The sequence below is a fragment of the Rhinopithecus roxellana genome, chromosome 11, assembly GCF_007565055.1.
Source record: "Rhinopithecus roxellana isolate Shanxi Qingling chromosome 11, ASM756505v1, whole genome shotgun sequence".
NCBI classification, from domain to species: Eukaryota; Metazoa; Chordata; class Mammalia; order Primates; family Cercopithecidae; genus Rhinopithecus; species Rhinopithecus roxellana.
In genome coordinates, this window is record NC_044559.1 from 70,599,280 (window position 1) to 70,613,765 (window position 14,486).

Here is a 14,486-nt window from a genome sequence, read left to right on the forward strand (position 1 = left end):
CCTGGCCTTCAAGGTTTCTGCTGAGGAATCCATTGAAAGCCATATTGGGGCTCCACTGACGGAGATATGTTTCCTTTCTCTTGATGTTTTTAGTATTTTTTCTTTGTCTTTGATTTTTGCTAATTTGATTATAATGTGCCTTGGGGAATTCCCTCTCTAGGTTGAATTTGAATGGTAATCTCTCAGCTTCCTTTACCTAGATGTTGTCATCTTTCCTCAGATTTTGGAAATTTTCAGTCATTATTTCCTTAAATATGCCTTCTAGGCCTTTTTCACTCTCATCTCCTTTAAAAATTCCAATTATCAGAGGTTGCTTCCCTTATTGATATCTCATAATTCTTGTAGGCCCTCTTCATTCTTTATTCTTTTCTTTTTGCTCCTCTGTTTAGGTAAATTCATAGCTTCTACCCTCAAGCTCAATAATTCTTTTCTCTGTTTGATCAAGTCTGCTGTCAAAACTTTCTAATGAGTTTTTTCATTCAGTTATGGTACTCTTTATTTATGGGATCTCTCTCTTTTTTAAAAAACACTTCTATTTTTGTCAAACTTCTCATTTCATTTCGGGAGTGTTTTCCAAATTCCATTCAGATTTCTATCCATATTTCTTGTGATTCCCTGAACTTCTTCAAAAAGTAATTCTAAATTCTCTTTCAAAAATACTGTAGATCTTCAATTCTTCTAGTTCATTTCTGGAGTTGAGTTGGTTTCTTTTAGTAGTATCATACTTTGTTGGATTTTCACAATCCTTGCATCTTTATGCTGATGCCTGCACATTTGAAGAGACAGTTAACTCGTCTAGTTTTTGCAGGTGTTCTTTATTGCTGTTAGTTAGACCTTTACTTTTTAGTATCAGAACTTAAACATGGCCTGTTGTTTCTTCCTGTTTGGTGGATGACTCAGAGTAAGTACTGGAACTAAAACACTGCATTAGAACTAATTCATTGCCCTGTCATTGTTTCCTGTTCTGGGGAAGACTTATAATGAACATTGAAGCATAAATGCTGTTGCAGGATGAAATCACTGCCCTGCCATTGTTTCCCACTCTAGGGAAGACTTAAAGTGAGCACCAAAGCTTAAACACTGCCACAGAACTACATTGCTGCCCTACCACTGTTTCTTAAACTGGAGAAAACTTAAGTGGGCACTGGAACTTAAGCATGACTGTTAGTTGTTTCTATATAGGGAAGGTTCCATGTAAGCACCTGGGCTTTGTGGAAAGCCTGGGATTCAGGCTATCCCACATACTATGTCCCTACAGCTCTATGGCATCAGCCAGTCTCTTCAACACGGTTTCCCAGCTGATTGGAGTACTGAGTAGCCACAAAGATCCACACACCTGTCACTGTAATCATTGACCCACTTTTGTTCCCAACACACTCCAGTTGGTTCAATCCTTCTGGCATTTCCAATGGTACCTATGAGATGGAGCTGGAGTGGGCTTTCCATGAAGATTCCCAGACCAGTGAGAAGATCAAACATCCACCTCCAATTCTCTCCTCTCACCTCAGAAACCATGGGTCTAGGGAAATTTTCTGAGTGGTGTTATGCCAGCTTCGGGGAGGGGTTGGCACAATCTGAAATGATGATTTCTCTTATCAGCCAAGGTTTCTCTCAGGTCTGTGGATACAGGGGATTTCTCTGATTCTCCCGAGTTCTGGTGTATTCAGGCTGGTGCTCTTGTCTTTGAATGGTTTCTAATTGTATTTTTATGAAAGCAGTGATGCTAGGGGATCTTCTATTCTGCCGTCTTGATGATATCACCATCTAGGTAATTTATATTTCTTTGTTTTTTCTTTTTTGTAAATTTCTCCTGGAAATTTCTATGATAAATATATATTGGTCAGGTGTGGTGGCTCACACCTATAATCCCAACACTTAGGAAAGCTGAGACAGTGATGTGGGAAGTCAGAGACCTCGACCAGAGGGATCGACTGAAGCCACAGCAGAAGAACACAAATTGTGATGATTTCATGGACATTTATTAGTTCCCCAAATTAATACCTTTATAATTTCTTACGCCTGTCTTTACTGCAATCTCTGAACATAAATTGTGAAGATTTCATGGACATTTATCACTTCCCCAATCAATACTCTTATAATTTCCGATATCTGTCTTTAATCTCTTACTCCCATCATCTTCACAAGCTGAGGATGTATGTCACCTCAGGACCCTGTGATGATTGCGTTATCTGCACAAATTGTTTGTAAAGCATGTGTGTTCGAACAATATGAAATCTGGGCACCTTAAAAAGAACAGGTTAACAGCGATTTTCAGGGAATTAGGGAGATAACCATAAGGTCTGACTGCCTGCAGGGCCGGACAGAACAGAGTCATATTTCTCTTCTTACAGAAGCTAATAGGAGAAATATCGCTGAATTCTTTTCTCAGCAAGGAATAACTCTGGGAAAGGAATGCATTCCCAAGGGGAGGTCTCTAAAATGGCCGCTCTGGGAGTGTCTGTCTTATGTGGTTGAAGATAATGGATGACATATGCTTTTGTCTCCTGCAGTGCCCTCAGGCTTGCTAGGATTAGGACATTGCAGCCTGGCAAATTCTAGTCAGACCAGTTGTCTGCTCTCGAACTCTGTTTCCTGTTAAGATGTTTATCAAGACAATGCGTGCCCAGTAGGACATGGAACCTCATCAGTAATTCTAATTTTGCCCTGGCCTTGTGATCTCGCTCTGCCCTTCTGCCCTTGTAATCTTTTATTGCCCCCTGAGGCATGTGATCTTTGTGATTTACTCCCTGTTCGTACCCCCCTCCCCTTTTGAAATCTCTAATAAAAACTTGCTGGTTTTGTGGTTCAGGGGACATCACAGAACCTGCCGACATGTGATGTCACCCCCAGAGGCCCAGCTGTAAAATTTCTCTCTTTGTACTCTTTCTCTTTATTTCTCAGACCAGCCAACACTTAGGGAAAATAGAAAAGAACTTATGTTGAAATACTAGGGGTTGGTTCCCCTGATAAGACAGGAAGAAAACTTGAGCTGAGGAGTTCAAGACCAGCCTCAGCAACATAGTGAGATCCCATCTCTATAAAAAATAAATGAAAATTAGCCAGGCATGTTGGCACATGCCTGTAGTCTCAGCTACTTGAGGGGCAGAGATGGGAGGATCACTTGAGCCCAAGAGGTTGAGGCTGCTAGTGAGCTGTGATCACACCACCGCACTCTGGTCTGAGTGGAAAAGACCCTGCTTCTAAAATCAAACGGAATAAAACAAATGAAAACAACATATTTTGCTTTTATTATTAGAAAAGAAAACCTGTGATATAAGAAAGTATATACATTATATACATACTAAGAGAATAATAGATTTTGTTTAATCTCAGTTAAACACAAGGTATTTTAACAGCCAGGCCCAGTGGCTAACACCTGTAATCCCAGCACTTTGGAACTCCAAGGCAGGTTGATAGCCTGAGGTCAGGAGTTCGAGACCAGCCTGGCCAACATGGTGAAATCCTGTCTCTACTAAAAACACAAAGATTAGCCAGGCGTGGTGGCACACGCCTGTAATCCCAGCAACTTAGGAGGCTGAGACATGAGAATCTCTTGAACTTGGGAGGCAGAGGTTGTAGTGAGCTGAGATTACAACACTGTACTCCAGCGTGGGCAATGGTGCAAGACTCTGTCTCAAAAACAATAATAAATAAAAAAATAAAATAATAAAATAAAGAACATTTTTAAAATGTGAGAAAGGGAATGAGAAAATACTGACAAGGCAATGCCTGAAATGTTCTAAAAGTATTAAGAAACATAAAAACATACAGCAAAGATGCTCAGAGAATCCGAAACAGACTGAAAAATATCAAACCCCTAGACACTTTTTAAAGACACAGATGAGTTAAAAGTGAAAGAATGGAAAAGATATATCATGCAATTATTGCTCATAAGAATGTTTGATATAGTAATATTATATATCAGACCACATAGTATTAGAGACAGCAGACTACAAGAAACAGAACATTATATATAAAGAGAGACATTTCATAACAATAAAAAGGTCAGTTCATTAAGATGATACAAAAATTCTAAATATGTGTGTACTAAATTAAAATTATTTGGTGGTTCAAAATACATGAAGCAAAAACTGACAGAACTGAAAGGGCAGACAAATCCACAAGGGACAAATTCATAATTACTTTCTCAACAATTGATAAAACAAATAGAATAGGCCGGGTGCAGTGGCTCACACCTGTAATCCCAGAACTTTGGGAGGCCAAGGTAGGTGGATCACGAGGTCAGGAGTTCAAGACCAGCCTGGCCAACACGGTGAAACCGCCATCTACTAAAAATACGAAAATTAGCCGGGCATGGTGGCATGTGCCTGTAATCCCAGCTACTTGGGAGGCTGAGGCAGGAGAATCGCTTGAACCCAGGAGGTGGAGGCTGCTGTGAGCCAAGACCATGCCACTGCATTCCAGCCTGGAGACAGAGTGAGACTCCATCTCCAAAAAAAAAAACAAATAGAATATTAGTAATGATATATAAAACTTGAACAGCAACAAACAAGTTGACCAAATTGACACCTGTGGAATGAATGCTATATCCAACCGAATATACATGCTTTTAATATGTAAATGGAGCATTCACCAAGATTGACTAAGTGCTGGACCATAAAACAAGTCTAAAATCTAACAAGATTGGAATCACAGAGAATATTCATATAGGAAATATTCTCTGACCACAATGGAAGTAACAATAAGACACTTGGGAAAATACCAAATAGTTGGAAAGTAAACAACACCCTTCTAATTATTCATGTATCAAAATTCACAAGGGAAATTAGAAAGTATTTTTAATATAAATTATAATAAAAACTCTATCAAAATTTGTGAAATGCAGATAATGTATTGCTTAGTACTTAAAGGGAAATGTGCAGTTTTAAATGCTTGTATTAGAAGAAAAAGGAAGTCTCCAATTTAAAATGTCAGAAAAAAGAATGTATTAATTCCAAATAAATAGAAAGATAGGAAGGAAAAATCAAAGAACTAAGAAATGGACAATGAAGAAAAATCAATGCAATTTTAAAAAATGGTTCTTTTAGATCGTTCCAGGAACATAAGTTGGTTTAAATATTTCAAAATGAATAAATATACTGATGTTTTGAGAAGACAGAGTTCTCACTGAGGAAGAAGGGAGATGTAAATACAGAATAGAGGGAGACAAAAAAGAACTTCCTGGTGTTGAATTTAAATTATAGGTAGAGGGATTAACTCAAATGTTTAAGAATATGAAATTATACATTTCTTAGTCCAGTCTGTGAATGGAAAAACAGCAATCACACCCAAGAAACCATGAGCACACCTAGTGGCCAGACCATAGTTTCTAAATACCATTTACCCCTAAAGGAACAAGAGTTTCTTGAAGAAAAATGGCTCATTTCAGGGGCAAGACAGGGAAAACACAAAAGGAATGTGGAATATCTTTTTATGCCAGAAAGTTAAAAAATGTTTTAAAAGAAAAAACAGGAAATATCAAAAACACATAGGAGCCAGCTTGAAGTTCCCACTGCTCAAATCTGAGACAACCATAACATCAAGCAGCAACAATGGATAATATCTATCCACTGAAGTTTGAAAAAAATCCACCTTAACAATCAATGAATGAATCAGGAGGAAAATCTATTCCTTAATATAGAATGCCAACTAACAAATGTAATAGAAATGAGGGCTGGGCACAATGGCTAAGGCCTATAATGCCAACACTTTGAGAGTCTGAGGCGGGTGGATTGCATGAGCTGAGGAATTCAAGACCAGCCTGGCCAACGTGGTAAAACCCCGTCTCTACAAGAAAAAAAAAAAAAAAAATTAGCCAGGTATGGTGGTACATGCATATAGTCCCAGCTACTCAGGAGGCTTAAGTGGAGCATCACTTGAGCCTGGAAGGCAGAGGTTGCAGTGAGCCATGATTGTACCACTGCACTCCAGCCTGGGTAACAGAGCAAGAACCTGTCTCAAAAAACAAAAACGAAAACAAATGTAACAGGAATGCTAGTTAGAATATTACTGTTTTGCAATTATCATAGTACTACGTGAGTCTGTCAAATATTATCAATCAAGGTACAGTTTCATGAGGAACAGAATATATAACAGTTTCAAAATATTCCTCTCAAATTACTTAACAGCAAAAATGATAACTTTCCTGTGGAAAAACCTGGCAGAAATCACTTAACCAGGTGATCAGTTACATCACCAATAATGCAACTGACATCTTATGTCTTATGATATGCTTTGAGGACATGACATAGTCATATAATATTCTCACCAAAAATGCATAATCTGAATATAATCATGACAAAACATTCAGACAAAGTGAATTTAAAGGACATTCTAAAATGTTATACACCTATACTCTTCAAAAATTCCATGGTTATGAAAGATACAGAAAGAAGTGCTCCCAATAACAGGAAACGAAAGAATCATAACAACGAAATGTAATGTGTGATCCTGGATGAGGGAAAGTGTTGTAAGTGATATTACTGGAATAATGGCAAAACCCAAATGCTAAATACTCTGAATTTTGTAATTTTATTATGGTTAGGTAAGAAAATTGTCTTATTTTTAGGCATATATACAATTATTTAGAGGAAAGAGGTTATGATGTCTAAAATTTATTCTTAAATGTTTATGCACAATCATCATATACAGAGAGTAATAAAGCACATGTGGCAAAATTAGTATTAACAATTGATAAATCCAGATGAATGGCATACATTAGTTCACTGTACTATTCTGGCATATTTTTAATAAATTTAAATTTTTTTCAAAAAAAAACCTTAAGGCAGTACAATTTACAGTAAAAGCAAATACTTAAGGAAAAAGCCTAGTAAACAATATGTAAGTCCTGTACACTGAAAACTATGACTCACTGAGAGAAATTAAAGGACTAAATAGAGAGATATACCATGTTCAAGTATTGGAAGATTCAATATTGTAAAGAAATCGATTCTCACCAAAGCAATCTACAGATTCAAGGCAATGCCAAATAAAATCTCATCGGGTTTCTGGGGAAAAGTAATGAGTTGATTTAAAATCTGTATGTAAATGCAAAGGACCAGAAAAAGCCAAGACAATCTTGAAATAGTAAGTGGAATGCATGAAGACTTACTACAAAACAACTTGAATCAAGATCGTGAAGTAGGATAAACAAGCCAATGAAAATAAAAGGCAAAAAGCAAATCCAGGAAATTGATTGAATATGCACAGTTGAGCTGTAAAAAAAAATGAGGGGGAACTCTAAGAACTGATACATATCAATTTCTAGGATTTAGTCTTAACTCTTAAAAACCAGGTGAAAAACAGTATATAAAGCATCCTAGCTTTTGTATCAGAAAGAAAGGGAGATAAAACTTACATATCTGTAAAAAGAACTCAAAAAGGATAAATCAGAAAACAATCAACTTGATTACCTACAAGAGATGCTGAGGAATGGATGGGGTGGAGTGATAAGGGAGTGACAATTTTAATTATACTTTTCTGTAAAGTTTTGTTTTTTGGAAGCATGTTAATGTTACGAGCTTTCAAATATATAATTAAACAAACAAAATTTGAGGAGGCAGGGATATGAATTTAAACAGAAACAAATGAACCCAACTGTATTTCTTTTTTTTTTTTTTTTTTTTTTTTTTTTTTTTTTTTTTTTTGAGGCGGAGTCTCGCTCTGTCGCCCGGACTGGAGTGCAGAGGCCGGATCTCAGCTCACTGCAAGCTCCGCCTCCCGGGTTTACGCCATTCTCCTGCCTCAGCCTCCCGAGTAGCTGGGACTACAGGCGCCCGCCACCTCGCCCGGCTAGTTTTTGTATTTTTTAGTAGAGACGGGGTTTCACCGTGTTAGCCAGGATGGTCTCGATCTCCCGACCTCGTGATCCGCCCGTCTCGGCCTCCCAAAGTGCTGGGATTACAGGCTTGAGCCACCGCGCCCGGCCCCAACTGTATTTCAAATGAATACGACTACTGCAAAAAGAGAGAAAAAGAAATAACAACCAAAACCAAAAAACCTAATCCAACTAACTTTTGTTTGTTTATTTGTTTGTTTTTTAGACAGTCTCGCTCTGTCACCCAGGCTGGAGTGCAGTGGCACAGTCTCGGTTCACTGCAACCTCCGATCCCAGGTTCAAGAGATTCTCCTGCCTCAGCCTCCTGAGTAGCTGGGACTATAGGTGCCACCAACACATTCAGCTAATTTTTGCATTTTTTTGTAGAGACAGGGTTTCACTATGTTGGCCAGGCTGGTCTCGATCTCCTGGCCTCAAGTGATCCACCTGCCTTGGCCTCCCAAAGTGCTGGAATTACAGGCATGAGCCACCACGCCAAGCCCCAGGTAATTTTTGAACACAGTTTATACCCTCAGTATAAGAAAATCTCTTCCTGAATTCATGAGTTCATGTCCCTTGTAGCGACATGGATGAAGCTGGAAACTATCATTCTGAGCAAACTATCGCAAGGACAGAAAACCAAACACCCGCATGTTCTCACTCATAGGTGGGAACTGAACAATGAGAACACTTGGACACAGGGTGGGGAACATCACACACCGGGGCCTGTCGTGGGGTGGGGAAGCGGGGGAGGGATAGCATTAGGAGAAATACCTAATGTAAATGACGAGTTAACGGGTGCAGCAAACCAACACTGCACATGTATACATATGTAACAAACCTGAACCTTGTGCACATGTACCCCAGAACTTAAAAGTATAAAAGAAAACAAAACAAAACTCATCCTGAATTCTTTATTCTAGGCTTGTTTTCTGAAGTAGTATGGGTGTAGAAATTCTGAAAATTAAAAAATTAAGCAAAAGAATAAACATATTAATAACACTGGGAGCCAGGTTTCTTACTAGAGAAGAAGGGAAATACAAATTTAGAATCAAGGGAAAGGAAGAACTTGGGTTTAAATGAAATATGAAATTACAATTTCCAAAATATTTATACATACTTTAAAAATCATATCCATTGAAAAGTCCTGGAAGAAATGATACTCCAACAGCTATTACAACACAGATCTTGGTTTCTAAATACCATTTTCCACCCAAAAAGAAACCAGGCCTCCTTGGAGAAATGGTTGACTCTAGGGCTGGGGACGATAGTTATGAGATAATTCTAAAAAACCTGTTATGACAGAAAGGAAGTGCTCTCAATGGTCAAATTTGGGACAATTTGAGCAACAAAATAAATAAGTTCCTTTTTTAAAAACATTGAGATGTGATTAAAGTCAAATAAATAAGTTCCATAATGGGTAATGATACATGTTATCAAATAGGAATCCATGATGCAAACTGATTATAAATAAGGACATAAATACTTAGGGGTAAAGGGAGAGCTATTTCTCAGAATGCTAGCTGTTAAAGCAGACGGAGTGAAAGAATGGGGGAAAAAATCACAATTTTGTAACTATCAGAATAAATACAGCTTCAGGCAAGAATCAACAGATGCCAAATCTAGGGGTGAAGTTGATGAGAACACAGATAGCTGCATAACTGTAAAGTGTCTCCTCACATACAGCTTATTAATTGTAGAACAGAAAACATTAACTATATACTGAAGTCAGGCATGGTGACTCATTCCTGTAATCCTAGCACTTTGGGAGGCTGAAGCAGAAGGATCACTTGAAGCCAGTAGTTCAAGAGCAGCCTGGGCAACAAAGCCAGATCCCATCTCTACAGAAAACGTAAAAATTAGCCTGGCCCAGCGGTGGCTCACATCTGTAATCCCAGCACTTTGAGAGGCGGAGGTGGGTAGATCACCTAAGGCCAGGAGCTCGAGACCAGCCTGGCCAACATGGCAAAACCCCGTCTCTACTAAAAATGCAAAAACTAGCCGGGTGTGGTGGCACACTCCTGTAATCCCAGCTACTTAGGAGGCTGAGGCACGAGAATCACCTGAACCTGGGAGGCAGAGGTTGCAGTGAGTCAAGACTGTACCACTGTTCTCCAGCCTGGGCAACAGAGTGAGACTCCGTTCAAAAAAAAATTAGCCTAGCCTAGTGGTGTGCACCTATACTCCTGGCTACTCAGGAGGCTGAGGCAGGATTGCTTGAGCCCTAAAGTTTGAGGCTGCAGTGAACTATATCATGTCACTGCACGCCAGCCTAGGTGACAGAGCAAGAGCCTGTCTCAAAAAACAAACAAAATTATATACTGAAGAAGCCAGACTACACTTGAATCAGACAACCAGAATTAATCCACTACTAAAGGGCAGCTATTGTTAGCCTCCACTTATACAATGTTCCAGCTGGAAATGTATCACCTGAATCCCATCATAAGGAACTATCAGAAACCCAAATTAAAGAACATTTCATAAAATAACTGGCCTGTTCTCTTCAAAATGACAACGTCATGAAAGACAGGGAAAGGCTGGGGATCCGTTACAAATGAAAGGACACTAAAAGACATAACAACTAATTGCAATAAATGATTCTGGACCGGATCCTGTACTGAGAAAAACAAATATGACAAAAGACATTACAGTATTGGAACAGTTGACAAAGTGAGAATATGGACTACAGATTAAAGTATTATATCCCTGTTAAACTTCCCATAGTTGATCAATGTGCTGTGGCTACAGAAGAGAATATCCTCATTCTTAAGGAAGACACACTGAAGTATTAGCATGTAAAGTGACATAATGTATGCAACCTACTTGCAAATAGTTAAGAAAACATTATTTGCATTGAGAGATAATAAAACAAATTTGGCAAAATGTTAATTTCTATTGTTCTTGCAACTTTTCCGAAGGGTTGAAATAATTTTAGGTCAATGTTTCAGAGGATATCTAATCAAAAGAGACTACTAAGCCAAGATAATTGTAGGTCTTTCTCCCCCACAATTACCAGTTTAAATCCTTGTTTTCCCTACAGACTGCCGCATTTCTACATCCTATATCGGATCAAGAAATAAATATCAGATTTCCATCATTTGTTTAAAACTTTAAGGACTTTTTAAAGAAATTGATATTAAAAGAATGTTATGCAGAAAAATATTTATGCTAACTTTGGTGAGTTTTGGGAAATTATATGGATCTTTTTTTGTGAAAACTTCCTACAGAGATAGGTACACAATGTGCAAGGTATGCTATAATATACAAGTATGTTTAATAAGTACATTACTTATCACAGCAAACAAATGGTGAAAAGTCTAAAAATCTACTATTAAAGAAATAAATAAATTGTGATAAATCCACATTGTAGAACACAATTTTTAGAAAGAATAAAGTATATCGTAAGTACAAAAATATAGGTATAATACATGATATAATACAGAATGAGTGAGAAAAGTTGCTGATAGATTTATTTGTATGAAAAAACAGAACTGTGCTAATGTGTTTATGTATGTGCCCAGAAACAAAGGCCTGAAAGGATAGACAGGAAGTAGTTACCAGTGATTGCCCCTGGGAGAACGAGTAGGGGGAAGGGCACTACTCAAACTGAATTTTTTTCCTAAAAGATCCGTGTACTATACAATTTTTACAATTTAAAAAACAAAATACTTTGTATTCTTAGAACTAAGATTTAAATGTACTTTGATGAAATATGGTTTTAGTGAAGAATGTAAAATATAACTGATATCTGAACTACCAATATATGCTTGTAACTTAGCATATATAACCAGATCTATTTTTCTGCTCAAGCACCTTTGTTCTATCAAGTTCCATGAGTTTAATTTTTAAACTAGCAAAGCCAACAACTCCTTTTTGGAAATAGGTAAAATAGTCCTAAATTGAACATTTCTGGTTACTTAATGATGGTAACACAAATTTAAAAACAAAAAAATACCAACATAATGTCCTTAAGCTTATCCTGAGAATTACTTCAATTGACAGACCAAAGCATGATCTAAATTATATTCTTTAAACTGTACATGACTTATGACAGTGGAGAAACGTAATAAAACTGTTGAACTTTGAATTAGTGACCATCTTATCCATTTTACAAATAGGGAAGATAATCATCATTCAAGTATCCTTTTACTTAACAATACATGCAGGATTGTATAACTATCTGAGAATTAAATTCAACAATTTATTAGGTTGATAGCACAGTATGTTCAATCCATTCTACTATGGTGACACAAAGACTGTCCCTACTCAAAAGACCCTTTTGAAACTGCAAAAAAAAAGTTTATTTTACATGGAATGAAATAATAAAACTAAGGAGTACTAACTCCAGAATCTAAACTTTTCATTTAATTAGGCAATTTGGGTGACAAATTAACTTTTCAGCCACTATTTGCAATAACTCTCTGAATGGGATCACTATTACATACTGTGAAAAGCGGTGGTTATGCTCTTAAGTGACAATTATCATTTAGATTGTTTTTATGTTGAGATTTCTAAAATCTATTCTCCTTTGCATATAAGTCAATCTCTAGGGACTTTTAGGGAAACATTTACTTTTTCAGGCATTTAGAATATTATTAGGAATATTAAAATCACAATTTATTAATATAAATCAATAGGCATTCCCCTATTAACTGAAACCCCATGAGTACTCTCAAATTCTCATTACAAGACACCGACACAAAGGAGGAAATGTCTATACTGAGCACCTTGAGGAGGCTGTTTCTTTACCTCAGTGAAGTAAAAGAACCGTCAATTTTCACTATTCAATATTTCCCGACTGTTACTGAGTCCCAGTCCGTGCACAACGCTATGAGAATACAGATTCCCTCTCTAACCTCTATGAATTCACAGTTTAGTGGGGAGAAAGGCACACAAACAATTAAACAAAGTAGGTAAAAATAAAAGTAGTGGAAAACGTCGCTTTGAGAAACAGCATATACTCAAATTAATACCCATTTTCTAAAAGTCTTGAGTTGTTTCAGCAAACACAATACATGGTGAAAAAAAACAGTACTCCAAGGAAGAACTCTTGGTTTCACAATTCTTAACATATTGTAACGTGACTTTAGGCACGTCATTCTTAACCAGGGTTGGTTTTAGTCACCTTGTCTAAAAATGTCAGTATTAGCAACCTAAACCCGAATCATTTTACCAGCATAAACTAAATCGTATCTAGTGGTTCTTCTGGGTCAAAGATCCACAATATTCACATACTCATCCATCAGATTACCCAAGTAATCATGGCCCAGGAAACCACTACGAGTAAGCTAGATGAATTAGCGTTCCTAAGCTGAGATAAGCTTTAAACTTGTGAACTCAGAAAATGTATTACAGTAGCCATGGTACAGCCTTATAAAATGAACAAGAATAGTTGAACATTTTGTGTATCATTCTAGTACCATACCCGTGTGAATTTCCTACCAGGAATCCGAGTTTCTGCACTACTGGAACCACGCCTCCCAGAGAAATCAAGGAGACACCAGAAAAACCTCCTCAAGGGACAGGGAAAAATCACAGACAAGCTTTCTTTCCTTCTCACCTCCCCCCCAAAAAAGCCCAGTGTTTTTCTTCCCCTCCAGCTATGCAGCTGCACCCAGCAGAGAAGTACTAGATTAGCATCATCTGCATTTCATTCCTTTTCTTTTGCAATAGCTACTCGCCTATAATAAACAGACCTTGTGCTCAAGGGAGAATTTACTTCCCCGTCCAGTAAAAATGAAGTTCCTTATTTTCACTAACAACGCGGTCTCCAATCAACACCCAACCTCCCCGGGGGGTGGGTGAGACCAGGCACGCCTCTCCCTGCCACCAGTGCTGCAAGCCTGACGACCCACACCCTAGGAATTGTCCCACTTTCCGAGCCCCTTGTGCTCGAGTGGCGAGGCTTCGGGGGACAGCGGAAGAGGCCGGGGATTTGGCGTGCACACCAGGGGGGCCCGGGAGCGCCAGGCTGCCTCGGCTGGCAGGGGGTTCGCGGAGGCGGAAGGGGAGCGGCGAACCCCGTGCCACCCCCACTTACCCACTTTGTCCTTCCCGTACATGTGCCCGGCCACCTGATGCGAGAGGGGTACGCAGCCGTTGAGGAAGCGGAGTCTGCCGCCCGCCGGCTGCGGTGTGCCCTCAGGGGTGGCCTCGATCGCCGGTGGGGTCCGCATTTCTGGGGGACCCGGCGCCTCGACCCGGAGGGGGGATGGTGGCTCTGTTGCCATAACGGAGAACAGAAGCGGTAGCGGCAGCGAGAGCAGGGAAAAAAACAGGGCAAGGGAGGGAGCGCCGGAGAACCCGGGGGTCGCTCAGGCTAGGGCGCGAGGAGGCCCGGGGGTTCCCGCGGCTGGTGCCCGCTGAGGCCTGGGGAGGGGGCCCATGACGCCGTGGGGACGCGGGCGCTCCTCTGCCCAGCTCTCGGCGGAGCGCGGCTCCCGCTCCTGCTTCTCTGCCGCCGCAGCCGCTGGCCCAGGCGCTGCCCGGTAGACAGAACCGAGCCGAAGAGCAGCAGCAGCGGCGCCCCGCGCTCCCTGGGGCCCTGACGGCGACGGCGGCCCCACCTCCTGCGCCCCCGCCCCCTCCCGCCGTCCTCCAGTCCCCTCAGCTGCCGCGCGCGCGTCAGCGCCGCCTGCACCGCCGCTACTGAGCATGCCCAGAGGTCGTC

The 14,486-nt window shown here is 39.7% G+C and overlaps 1 protein-coding gene across 2 annotated transcripts in view; it reads right to left on the reverse strand.

Annotated features, from left to right (window-relative positions):
- Positions 1-14,402, reverse strand: part of IPMK (inositol polyphosphate multikinase) — a 78,746-nt gene extending 64,344 nt beyond the window's left edge. For both annotated transcript variants that reach the window (XM_010367506.2, XM_030941053.1), the window contains exon 1: positions 13,857-14,402. In XM_010367506.2, the coding sequence (XP_010365808.1) occupies positions 13,857-14,046 (190 nt within the window). In that variant the 5' untranslated portion in view covers positions 14,047-14,402. The remainder of the gene's footprint in view (positions 1-13,856) is intronic.
- Between the last annotated feature and the right edge of the window lie 84 nt (positions 14,403-14,486).